This window comes from Carettochelys insculpta, chromosome 14 (genome assembly GCF_033958435.1).
Source record: "Carettochelys insculpta isolate YL-2023 chromosome 14, ASM3395843v1, whole genome shotgun sequence".
Taxonomy (NCBI): Eukaryota; Metazoa; Chordata; order Testudines; family Carettochelyidae; genus Carettochelys; species Carettochelys insculpta.
Genome location: NC_134150.1, coordinates 21,970,968 through 21,984,308, shown reverse-complemented (window position 1 = coordinate 21,984,308; position 13,341 = coordinate 21,970,968). Strand labels below are relative to the sequence as shown.

Sequence of the window (13,341 nt, the reverse complement as noted above, 5' to 3'; positions counted from 1 at the left end):
AATGCACATTTCATCTTTGTTCCCCACAGGTGGCTTGTTAAACCTTTAGGCTGATATGGAGTAGCACAATAATAGGGAAAGCAAGATAAAGTTCACATTTTTCATATCCAAAGATGGTGTAGCAAGCATGTGCAAGTTTCTATTAAAAGGGAATGCTTGTTTCATGTTTTCACTTTCCATTCTGAATTTTCTGAAGTGGTGATGATGGCTATAGATGGGAGGTACACTAAACTGTTGGTGTGCTATTAGCAACTACATGTTGCTACCCACGGCTAGCAATAACTTTAGGTTCATAAACTAGGAATCCCTCCCATTACTATGTTCATATAAACAGAAATGGAACCAGAAACTTACCAGGTCCAAGGTGATTTCTTCTTTGGTTTCTGTGCTGGTTCCATGGCAGGCAGCTACTGTGGAGATAGAGGAGAGACTGAAAAGCTCTTTCAAGTAGGAACCCAGGATGTGCTGCAGATGCTCCAGTAGCAAAGCTTCCTCAGAGACTAGTCTTAGCACCAGAATCACCTTGGTAGGCTCGTCTGGTACCTGCTGGATACCCTCCACTCCTATATTCAATGTTGAGACGGTTGACATCTTGGCTGACCAGGCTTCTGGGAAGGCTGGTAGGTCAATGTTCGGTGTATTAACTAGCACTTGGTCAAACTTCTCAAAAGAGGCAGGATGCGAGAGAGCTCCCAGATGTTTGGTTCTCATCCCTGACTTTGTAACAGCTGGTCTTGAGCTACTTAATCCTCTCTCAGCATTGGTTGCTGGTCCAGTGTATTCCCAATGCTGTCATCTTCTTCACTATTTCCTGGCATACATGCTCTAACTTTTTGATTGCCTTGCATCAGAGATTCACCATAATATGGCTGTAATCCCAGGCCCTATTTGCAAAGGACTTCTTCTGGTAAGCAGCCATTGCAAACAGGGGAAATGGTACAACGTGTTTGCAGCTTGGTAGTTGGAATACAGGGCGAGGCTTAAATGCCAAGCTATTGTACTTGAACATGAAGAGGTTGCTTCTATTTACTGGGAGTTACTTGGGACAGGGAAGATGAAAATGCACCAACGTATGGGATTGCTGGGCATCACCAAGCAGACCCTCAAGCCAGCTGTGTTCACACTACAAACTGATGGAATTTGGGCCTCCCCCTTCCCCACTGCAGGCCACAGGCTTGAGCACTCCACTCTTGTAGAGCCCTGGGGCTTGGGCATAGACCTGAGTCAGACAGATTTGTTTGTAGAGAGAAGAAGGGATGTCCTTAGACCTGAGCCCCAGTCTGGGTTTACAATGCAGTGTAGTCATACAGTTAGTTGGTCTTGCTGGGGCACTGAGCCAGCCTACATGGATGACTCCAGATATTCCCATGTTGGAAAGAACCTAACTTTTTTCTGAACTGCTTACCCTCATCTTTGACAACAGATGCTGTGAGAACAAAAGAACTGAGTGGATGAAATACAGCGAAGAGTTTTTTTTAATCACTTAGTTATATGATCCAGGCATATAATAAAGACAGAGTGTGATAAAATAAAGTTACAAACAAATATACACTAAACAAAATAATCTGTTTAATAATTGGGTTGAACCTCTCTTGTCCAGCACCCTGAGGACCTGACCAGTGCTGGACAGGAGAATTTGCTGGACAACAGGAGGCCAGTATTTTCTAGCACAACACTAACACTTCCACTGCTTACTGGGCTCTACAAGACATTTAGGGGTAAACTACAGCTAAATAACAGCACAGAACACTGAGAGCCAGGACTGGTGGCTGTAAACAAACTTTATGGGACCACAGGAAACTTGGCCACACCCATGATAAGTGGTCATCTGGCTAACTGAAATCATGCCAGATTGTGAAGTTTGCTGGATGAGAGAGTTCCAGATTAGAGAGGTTCAACCAGTACATTAGCTCCATTCGTGGGATAACAACTTAATTTTGATTTAATAACTCTTGTAATTTGCTATATGAGCATTAACAAAGGAAAGGCCAAGACAATGAGGATCAACCAGTCCAACACCACCACCATCACACTGGGAGGGGATGACCTGGAAGATGTGGAGCAGTTTACCTACGTGGGGAGTATTATGGGCATAGATGGAGGAACAGATAAGGATATCAGTGCCAGGATAGGGAAAGCAACAGCTGCATTCAAGACTCTCTGTCCCATATGGAGTTCACAAATAACATCTGCAAAGACAAACTGTGGATCTTTAACATATATGTAAAACGTGTGCTTTGCGTGTATGTGAGACCTGGCATACTAAAAAGTCATCAAATCACAAGCTACAGCCATTCATAAACAGATACCTGAGGTACATCCTTCACATAAAATGGCAGGACTCTGTCACAAATGAGGAGCTTTGGAACAGAGAGGACAAAAACCAATTGACATTGAAATCAAGAGAAGAAAGTCGGGATGGCTATCCCACACACACAGAAAAATCATCGAGCATAGTCCATCAAGCTTTCACATGGAACCCACAAGGAAAATGCAAAAGAGGAAGACCTTGGAGAGCGTGGAGAAGGTCTCCTGAGACTGAAGGACAACAACTGGGGTACTCTTGAAGCCAGCTGGAAGTTTTGTCCTAAAGACAGAGTGGAGGAGACTTGTAGATGACCTATGATCCATGCAGACTACAAGAATTAAGTATCGGAGTGGTAGCCATGTTAGTCTGGATCTGTAACAGCGACAAAGGGTCCTGTGGCACCTTATAGACTGACAGAAAAGTTTTGAGCATGAGCTTTCGTGAGCACAGACTCACTTCATCAGATGCTGGTCTTGGAAATCTGCAGGGCCAGGTATAAATAAGCCAGAGCAAGGCTGGGGATAACAAGGTTAGCTTAGTCAGGAAGGATGAGGCTTACTACCAGCAGCTGATCTGGAGGTGTGAACACCAAGGGAGGGGAAGCTGCTTTTGTATTTAGCCAGCCATTCACAGCAGCTTCCTCTCCCTTGGTGTTCACACCTCCAGATCAACTGCTGGTAGGAAGCCTCACCCTTCCTGACTGAGCTAACCTTGTTATCCCCAGCCTTGCTCTGGCTTATTTATACCTGGCCCTGCAGATTTCCAAGACCAGCATCTGATGAAGTGAGTCTGTGCTCACGAAAGCTCATGCTCAAAACTTTTCTGTTAGTCTATAAGGTGCCACAAGAATTAAGTAGTAGTAGTAAGTAATGTTTATTAGGACTATTTATAACGTAACAAACTGTTTTTCATAATTTTAGAATTGCTTTGTCCTTAATTTAGTGGAAACTAATCTGTTTTAATATTCTTATGTCTTTTAAATATGTTGCAGATATTGTTTGCACGGTCTAGATGGTATTTCCATGAATTCATTTTTTCTTTTTTTTACATCAAGGTGTATCTTCTTGTTCTGAATTTGTACATTAATTTTAAAGCACAATTTTTATAAAATATTTCCATTGTAGTTCACTTATTTTCCATGAATTCTGAACCACTAATATTTATGGCAAAATCAATGTCATCTATAAAACAACAAACCAGAACAACTACTTAATTTTAAGAAGGGAATGGTGGAGGAAGGAGGAAGAAATGCATTCAGCTTATTTTATTTTTTTATATAAAACTTTCATTAGAAAAGAATTAAAATAGATTAAAACTTATGCTTATGGGACTCTAAAATAATGTTATTTCTGTTTATTTATTTTTAAATTACAGTAGTGAATAAAGGGATCAGCGTTCCATGGTGTAGGGTACAGTACAAATTCCAAACATGTAGTAAAGAGATAGACATAAAGTGATTACTTTGTACGAATTAAACAATGTTAAGGGCCAAATTTGCAAAGTGACCTTAAAACCAGTCCATATATAGTCTATGGCTGTACCATAACTAAAGCCACAAGGAGACAAAATATGAAATAAGCTCATCTGTTCCTTTCAATTTCCTGTTTTTGCCAATGTATGGCCCTTCCAGTTGCATATTCAAAAACAGCCTGTCCATTTGCATACCAGTAATGCAGTGTCAAGTTTATGTGCTCCAAAATATGTGTTTGCATTCAAACAGATTAGACACCTAAATAATTGACTTGGGTACCCAAATAGCACTTGCATATGGAAAAAAAAATACTATGTTGAAAGTAAAAATGGCAAGGACAATAAACTCAACAAGTACAGATGGGATGTATTTCCTAATTGCTTTCATTCTGCCTGTGAACTGCAGAAGTGTGTACACCTTTGGCTCCATACATCCTAAAATAATTGGAGTGTACCAGCAGCAAAAATCCTGGATGACTACATATCTGAGTCACTTGAATACCCCACAAGTTATGTTATCTAGATAAGAAGGAAAGAACCACACTGGCCAGTGAGCAGCAAAGGCCACTCTATGTGACCGCCCATGCCAGTTTCAGCTTGGACCTATCCACGTGCAGCCTATGCAGGCCTAGGCAGTTACTATCTACAAAATCCTTGTGGTAATCAATCCCCCATGTATGGCTTCCAGAGAAGGAAGAGAAACAAGTCCCTGTCTCCCATGCCATGTGACAAATATACTTAACTTTTGGGAGTCCTCCATCTTTTTTCACACCTTACAGAGTCTCTCAAAGCCACCATAGGCCTGAAGAGTTCAGAATATACTCGGAGATACAGGCATATGGTACAACAAATGTCAGAGGGTACACTCACATGGCACTAAAACTTCCACCATGGTGAGGCTCAGAGCCTGATTTACAGACTTGGGCTTGGAGGTGTAGCTCTCACAGAAAAAAGTCCATGGCCACAAGTCTCTGAGCCCTGGTCTACACACCTGAGCTCCTGCAGCAGAGATAAAATTGGCATGGAGATGTTGCCATGCAGGCTGGTGCTCGGGCTCTGAAACCCATCCTTGGAAACATGGAAAGGGAGGGAGTTTCTAAGGTTAAAATGGCAAGCTATAGCCCATATTTGATAAAACTGAAGATGCTAAATTGCTCATATACACAGTGGCTACGTCTACACGTGAAGCCTACATCGAAGTAGCCTATTTCGATGTGGAGACATCGAAATAGGCTATTTCGATGAATAACGTCTACACGTCCTCCAGGGCTGGCAACGTCGATGTTCAACATTGACGTTGCGCAGCACCACATCGAAATAGGCGCTGCGAGGGAACGTCTACACGCCACAGTAGCACACATCGAAATAAGGGTGCCAGGCACAGCTGCAGACAGGGTCAGAGGGCGGACTCAACAGCCAGCCTCTCCCTTAAAGGGCCCCTCCCAGACACACTTGCACTAAACAGCACAAGATCCACAGAGCCGACAACGAGTTGCAGACCCTGTGCATGCAGCATGAATCCCCCGCTGCAGCAGCAGCAGCCAGAAGCCCTGGGCTAAAGGCTGCTGCCCACGGTGACCATAGAGCCCCGCACGGGCTGGAGAGACAGCGTCTCTCAACCCCCCAGCTGATGGCTGCCATGGAGGACCCCACAATTTCGACGTTGCGGGACGCAGATTGTCTACACGGTCCCTACTTCGACGTTGAACGTCGAAGTAGGGCGCTATTCCGATCCCCTCATGAGGTTAGCGACTTCGACGTCTCGCCGCCTAACGTCGAAGTTAACTTCGAAATAGCGCCCGACGCGTGTAGCCGCGACGGGTGCTATTTCGAAGTTAGTGCCGCTACTTCGAAGTAGCATGCACGTGTAGACACAGCCAGTAAGAGGTTAAATGAGTATGTCAATACATTGAACAAAATATCTTATGGAAGGCCATTGAAGCATTTAGCCTGACTAAGTCTGAAATAAGCTTATGCAGAAGAACATGGGTAACAGAAGAAAACAGTGAAAAAGGCAGGTGACACTGAGGGCATAGCTACACAGAACATTAGCGAGCACCAGAGGGATATACAGTCTATGGTACACTAGCAAGTTACACACTAATTGGCCAGTATGGACCCTGCTGGAACATGCTAGAAGTTCCTTTGAATGTGGAACTCCAGTCCCAGTTGAAATGGTTCTCCAATTACATGCATTAGGGAACTTCTCTACACATCAGCAGGGTATGCAGAACATGCTAGTATACACCAGAACTTACAGCCCTCCAGTATGGACTCAAGCATTGTGAAAACAAATCCTGAGACAATTGCAATTGGAAAAGGATGATTCTGTTAAAGTGGCCTTTTCCTCCCTCCAACCCTTCCTTGCATTGTTTTTTTAATTCAAGAATGTTGCCCTGTGTCTTTCCTCAATAGACATCGAGTACCAGTTTATAATGGAAATAACAACACCCACCCATACATTTATTGTTACATCTTGACAGCCCCGGTCTGTTACCTCTTGGTATAGAGCACCAAATTTTTCCTGTACCTCTCACCTGTATGTATTCTCAAATGAACTTTTAAGTGGTGTGACGTTCTGAAAGTTTTTCCACAATAGGGACAGTCTTTCATGGCAGAACTAAGGCTCCTGTCTCTCAGTAAAGCTGGCTGCTGGACTCCTACAGATCTCCCAGCTTCTTCTCCAATGTCTGAAACACAGAAATGTTCTCACATCACTTCAGCACATGTCAGAAGTTGTTCTCGCTGAAACTGCTAACACAACACAAAGTTAAACATGTCAATACTACACCTGTCTATTTCATTCTTTAAATCTGACAGAATGCTGACAATTCATGCATTTTCTTGTTATTCTTTTAAATTATTTCATCTTTCCTAACATCATTTTAAACAGCATATGGTACCTTTATATTGAACTGAATTATACAAGAAAGGAAACAGCTGTGTCAGCAGCTGGTTTGATTTCTTCCTTTGCTTAGTTGCTATTAATTTTTTTTCCAAAAAAAGTTTCAAAAAGTTGTTTGTTAAATATGGTCAATTTATAATTATTATTGAAAAGTTGAATATTTAAATATGAAAATGTTTGAATTAAGTATACTAAAAATTAAAAGGAACAACAATAGAGTTGTTCTGATATTGGGAAAGATTGTAGAAGTGTTACTGCCTCTCTTTCTACATACAAATTGAAACAGATAATGACATATTTTTAACACAGTCATCCCTGACTGGACATAGGTGTCACAAGTCATACTGGCTGGCCTAATGTCAAGGAAAGCTGGTGAAAATGCAGGCCAGATAAAGGGAACTTTCTCTTCTGTTCTCTTTCACATTTTCATATATGGCTGCACGTGCACTGTATATCTTACTGAAATAGCTGGTATTTCTAATATGACACTTAGATCTTCCACTTAAGAAATATGGTCTTTTCTCAGGCATTTTGAACAATATGAATAAATTATCTTTCAATCAAGATGAGAACAAAGTGAGTTACAGTTTAGGCATAAGACTGACATAAAAATAACAAAAAGGTGGGGTATTTTTAAAAGGTGATTAAGACCAATCCTATACCTCAAATATAACTTTGTATTTATGAAGATTTCCCATGTAATATGTGGCATACATCAGTAGAAAACAGAAAAGAGGGTGACAAGTATAGAAAAATTGGACATGGAATTACAGTATTGTTCCCTTGCAAGGGCAGAATACAAAGGTATATTTTCAGAGTTGTATACAGAAGCTAACCTATGGAACTCCTGTTGATATCAACAGGAAACAAATAGTTAAATCTTTGTCCACAGCCTAGATAATTTTCCCCATTAAGTATTGATTAAAATCTTTCCATCCTCAGCTTTTTGTTATGTGACCAAAGTTATTAAAAGATGGAATGCAATTTGCATGAAGTTGTCTTTTACAAAGAAGTGATAGGAAATTGCAAAAAGTACTTAATCCTTGATTTAAGAAAAAAAATCATTCAGTAGCATAGACCCCAATACAACATTACTGAACAAGGTAACAAATTTTAAGCAAATACCATATAATTGCCACTACCACTGTTTTGATAAAGGCTGGGGAATGACAAAAACACAAGAGTCAGTGTGACAGACAAGTTAAAGCAACACGTGAAATTGTGAATCCAGAAAAACCTTAAGAGTCATTGTTTTAATGGCAACAAAGTGTTCTTACCTAACAAAACTATAAGCAATATAAAAATCTAATAATTAGAAAACAGAAATCTAATGTCCTGAACTCCTAGATAGTTTTCTTATGTACTATATGAAGTAGAAGAATAGTTTCTCTGTGACAATGCAAATATTTCTATGGCTGACATTTGTGTAAAAAAAGATACCCAGAACATGCTTTGCCATAAACTTGCATTCAGACTTGTAATTGTAACATCTAAAAAGGTAAAAAAGGGATAGTTTTCTAAAACAAATAAATGCCTGAAAGTTTTTATTTCTGTTCAAAATATTGCAGAGTTAAAACACAACATTTAAGTTAGAAGCCAAGTCACTGACACTTTGAATTAATCACGAGTATTTAAAAGTAACATAATTCAAGAGTATATTCTGTCTTTCAAGATGAAGACATAAATAGATATGTCTAAACATATATTTCTGATTTGCCCAAGGAATTCTTATTTTTCACTGTTTATTTGTACAATGTTCAACAAAAGATTTTTATATAAAGTCCAAAACTACGTTAGAGAAAAGCATTTCTGATATTGTTAAGTGCAAAATACTGCATGTATGATGACAGTGAAAACAAAATATCTAAATATGATCAATAAACACTATGTGCACATTAGAGATAAATATATAAATAAAGTTAACAAACCACTCACGATATATTTACAGAATAAGAGTATTAGTTATGTTTTGTTATATGTCATTGTAAATGATGGTCTGTTATCTATTATCCTTTTATCTATCTAGAATATGTGTGGCCCAATAAAAAAGAATAAATTTGTAAAATAAACAGCTTGCTTTACAGATTTAAGAGTCCGATTTTCACTTTACATAAAACTGATTTTTTGTGGTTGTGATGCTATGGAGTTTACCCTTTACTAATCCCCCTGAAAAAGCAAACTGAAAACAACAATGAAGCAGAGAAAGATGTGGGTGGTCTGAAGAGTTTCCTTTAATTTAAGTAGTCATACAGTAGATAGCGCTAAAGGCTTTACTCTAATGGGGCCTTACCTACGAGAACATTTTCTTCCCATAGCTAACACATTCCTAAGACTTTAAAGCTGTGTTGAGGGCTTCTCTTTTAAATTCTCTGCTTACATAGCCAACCGAAGTACTGGAAGCCCCTGCTACCTAAATTACATCTTAACACTTTTTACTCCAGTGAGTGAAAATGTATGTTCAGAGTTGCTCTCTGTCCCTCTCAGGTCCTACTTGTATCTCTCCTCTCACTAGGACCCGAGTCAGCAAACCATTACCATTCATCAAAGTGTTTATACAGATGCTTAATTAAAAGCATGTTCTTAACTTCCATTCAATTTGATATCTGATATATTACTTTAATTGGCTGAAAGCAACAGATAGAGGGTTAACAAAAAAAAACCTAGCTTATATGTATGAACTGAAAAAAAAAAAGAAATTTTAACATAAGAGAAACTTGCGCTGTCGAATCTATTCCACTTGTGATTTATTCAGGATCTGGGGTGGGGGGAATGGTCTCTGAGCTGATCCATTCCATTGTAAGTGGGTTGTGATGACCAGTAGGCACTGAATGAATTTTTTGGCGCCATGGAAAGCCCAAGGACACAAGCCTACATTGGTAATAAGAATCCTCTAATATGAAACTGAGGCATTTTCTGTATGGACAGATGGGATAACACCCTGAAGGCTGAAAACCATGAGTCAACCTTCAGGATCTCATAAGGCCATAACTGAGACCAGTGCTACCATCTTAAACATGAAACAATGAGTGAATCTGTAGAGGCATCTCATGTCTAAAATCAGATGCTAGTCCTCCTTTTTACGTGGAATTAAAAAAATGGGAGTAATTCCCCATACTTCCATATTTCAGAAGGATCCCAAGGGGATCCCTGAGTTGCAGAAGGAAATCTGTCTTAACAATATCTTGTTAAAGAGGTCCCTAAAAAGGACCGAAAAAAAGGATTGAGGGAGGTGCAAGGTACTGGAATTGGATGGAATGCCCTTGTTTATAATTATCTGGGACCCACTAGTCCAAGGAGAGTTGGATCCAAGCTTCCTAAAAATAAAAATGATGGTTGAAAAGGGTTCTGACTGGCTCGCAAAAACGGCATTAAACCTATTTAAGGTAGACAAAGTCTGAAGCAGAGGAGGATGAGGCAGAGGAACTTCTCTCGTAGAAGTTGTGTTCTCTGTTAGAAGTCTCTGTTCTTTCTCAGTGGCTCCAGCGCTCTGTATGAGGTATAGGAATAAGAGGTAGACGGCCTGTCTGGTGAAGCTTTGGAGGTTTGGCTTTCCTCCTCCTTGTGGCTAAAGTGTATGCACCCAATGAGCAGAGAGCAACTCTCATATCCTTTCAATGGATATAGGGCTTCATCTGTCCATGCATTAAATAGTTCATAACCTTCCAATGGGATGCCCTCAACAGCCATTCTGGAACAACTTGAGTATTCCACATGAATGAAGACAAAGTCCTGTGGGTTATAATGGAAGCAGTAATAAAACCTGCTGCCATCTCAGAGGTACCTTCAGTAGCCTGCAGAGATCATTCTAATTATCATCCAGAACCTATGATTTTAGCTTCTCCCTGGGTCCCTGTGGAATCTTCTCTATGAACTATGACAGCATGATCCAGTTTAGATAGTTGTTTTTGACACAAGCATCTGATAAAATTTAAAATGAATGTATTTTTTTTCCAGAGGCTACCAGCATAGTAGATCTTTTACCCAAGTCTTTTTATTAATCTTTGGACCTTTCTGTTTCATGGTTATACAGAACTGAATGAATGTAGAAATATTCAGATCTTTTAAAAGGAACTTGACAATGTGTCTCAGCTTTACTGGACATAGATGGTGGCGTTACAGCCCCCTACTGATAGGCACAGTGAGTCTATGAAGGCATGGAGGAACACAGAATGTCTTGTAATTTATAAGAATTTTCTTGCATTACCTACTAATTTTCTAAAAATAAAACATGCAGTGCTTGTCTACACTTGCCCCCAACTTCGAAGGGGGCATAATAATCAGGGTGATGAGAAATTACTAATGAGGTGCTGTGGTGAATACACAGGACTTCATTAGGCTAATTCTCCCCTGTGGCAACATCAAAGCTTCAAACTTCAAAGTGCTGGCATGCGTGTAGCCGTGGTCACTTTGAAGTGCCCACACTACTCCAAAGTCCCTTTACACCTCAAAATTTTGGGGAGTAAGGGCACTTCAAAGTAGCGTGGGCACTTTGAAGTGCCCGCACCTACATGCATGCCAGCACTCTGAAGTTTGACAATTTGAAGTTGACATGGGGGAGAATTAGCCTAATGAAGTGCTGTGTGTTCGCCACAGCATTTCATTAGTAATCTCCCGTTGCCCTGATTAAAATGCCCCCTTTGAAGTTAGGGGCAACTGTAGACCCAGCCACAGTGAAGTCAGTAGCTAGAATTTACTTTATCCACGCTGAGACTATGTCTACACTACATGAGAAAGTTGAATTTGAGGCAGTTCATGTGATTTTGCATCACTATCTTCACTGTAAATAGCATTAGCTCTATTTTAAGGAGCAGTAAGATTGATATCATAACATCAACAAAAGTGGGTGGGTGTAGCACCAAGTTCGAACTTAAAAGTTCAAATGAAATCTAGTGTGAAAGTGCCATGTCTTTGAATCGAATTCCTCAGCCTCCAAAAATCTTTTTCCTAACCTTTTCTATCCCTCTCTTTCTTCAAGCTTTGGCCCCCTTAACACAGGTAAAAGTGACTGGAGGGCCAGTTGAGAAGACACAGACACCTTGATGCAGTTTAAGCCCACTGCAGACACCTGCTGCTTTTTGTAAAATCTTTAATAATTCAGTTACAAAAAGCAATTCAGTTATAGAAGCAAGAGATTCCAGTTAATTTGACAATTTTTGTTGATGCCCTACTTTTCCTTCTTTCCTTCTCAAAAAATGGCCATTTGTTTTCCACAGGAGGGGAATGAGGGCAATGCAATGTGGGAAGATGACATCACATACCCACAATCACTTGCGCGACATTTTTTGCCCCATGATGCACCAGCAAAACTACCTTGAATGCTGTGGGGATGAGGGAACTGGGGGATAAGTTCCCACAATGCTTTGCTGCAACAGTCGATGTCTGGCGATTAAGTGTGGCAGTAACAAGTCAACTGTGCAGGAAATCTGTGGGGAGGTGAGGACACTCAAATTCAAATTTATAAAACCCAGCATTACAAAATTGATTTTAATAAATTCAAATTTCTCTCATAGTGTAGATGTAGCCTGAGGCTATGTCTACACTAGAGGGTTTTGAAGGCAAAATGGCCTTTTTGCTGACAAAACCTATGGCACATCCAGATTCCCAAGGCATTCTGTGGACAGTAAGTCAGGAGAACACTGCTCTTTTGGTGACATCTGTATCCTGCTCCCCATGAGGCAGAATGCCTCTGTTGACAGTTATCTGTCAACACAAAGCTGGTCTGGACTTTCTGGGGAACCCCTCTGCTGACAGACAGGGCTTCCAGGACACTAGAGCTGCGTCTACACGTGCACACTACTTCGAAGTAGCGGCACCAACTTCGACGTTAGGCGGCGAGACGTCGAAGTCGCTAACCTCATGAGGAGATAGGAATAGCGCCCTACTTCGACGTTCAACGTCGAAGTAGGGACCGTGTAGACGATCCGCGTCCCGCAACGTCGAAATTGCTGGGTCCTCCATGGCGGCCATCAGCTGGGGGGTTGAGAGATGCTCTCTCTCCAGCCCCTGCAGGGCTCTATGGTCACCGTGGGCAGCAGCCCTTAGCCCAGGGCTTCTGGCTGCTTCTGTGGCAGCTGGGGATCTATGCTGCAGGCACAGGGTCTGCAACCAGTTGTCAGCTCTGTGTATCTTGTGTTGTTTAGTGCAACTGTGTCTGGGAGGGGCCCTTTAAGGGAGCGGCTTGCTGTTGAGTCCGCCCTGTGACCCTGTCTGCAGCTGTGCCTGGCATCCCTATTTCGATGTGTGCTACTTTGACGTGTAGACGTTCCCTCGCTGCGCCTATTTCGATGTTGGGCTGAGCAACGTCGAAGTTGAACATCGACGTTGCCGGCCCTGGAGGACGTGTAGATGTTATTCATCGAAATAGACTATTTCGATGTCGCAACATCGAAATAAGCTATTTCGATGTTGGCTGCACGTGTAGACGTAGCCAAGACGTCCAGTCTGCTCTGCTTCTGGTCAGCCATTTTGCTTATAGTTTGATAGTTTCTGGATGGCAGTTTGGCCACGATCTGTTGACAGAAGTTTTGTTGGAAGATATCTCCTGACAAAAACTTCTGTTGACTAATCCCTGTAATCAAAGCATAGCCTAGAAGTCAAATTATCAAAGTCGTCTCTAAAAATGTGCCATGTAAAATTTACAAATGTATTTGGTGTGTGA

General features: G+C 41.1%; 1 protein-coding gene across 4 annotated transcripts in view; it reads right to left on the bottom strand.

Annotated features, from left to right (window-relative positions):
- ZNF536 (zinc finger protein 536) overlaps positions 1-13,341 on the bottom strand; it is a 495,063-nt gene that overhangs the window by 185,009 nt on the left and 296,713 nt on the right. For all 4 annotated transcript variants that reach the window (XM_075008654.1, XM_075008656.1, XM_075008657.1 and 1 more), the window contains one exon: positions 6,316-6,468. In XM_075008654.1, the coding sequence (XP_074864755.1) occupies positions 6,316-6,468 (153 nt within the window). The remainder of the gene's footprint in view (positions 1-6,315; positions 6,469-13,341) is intronic.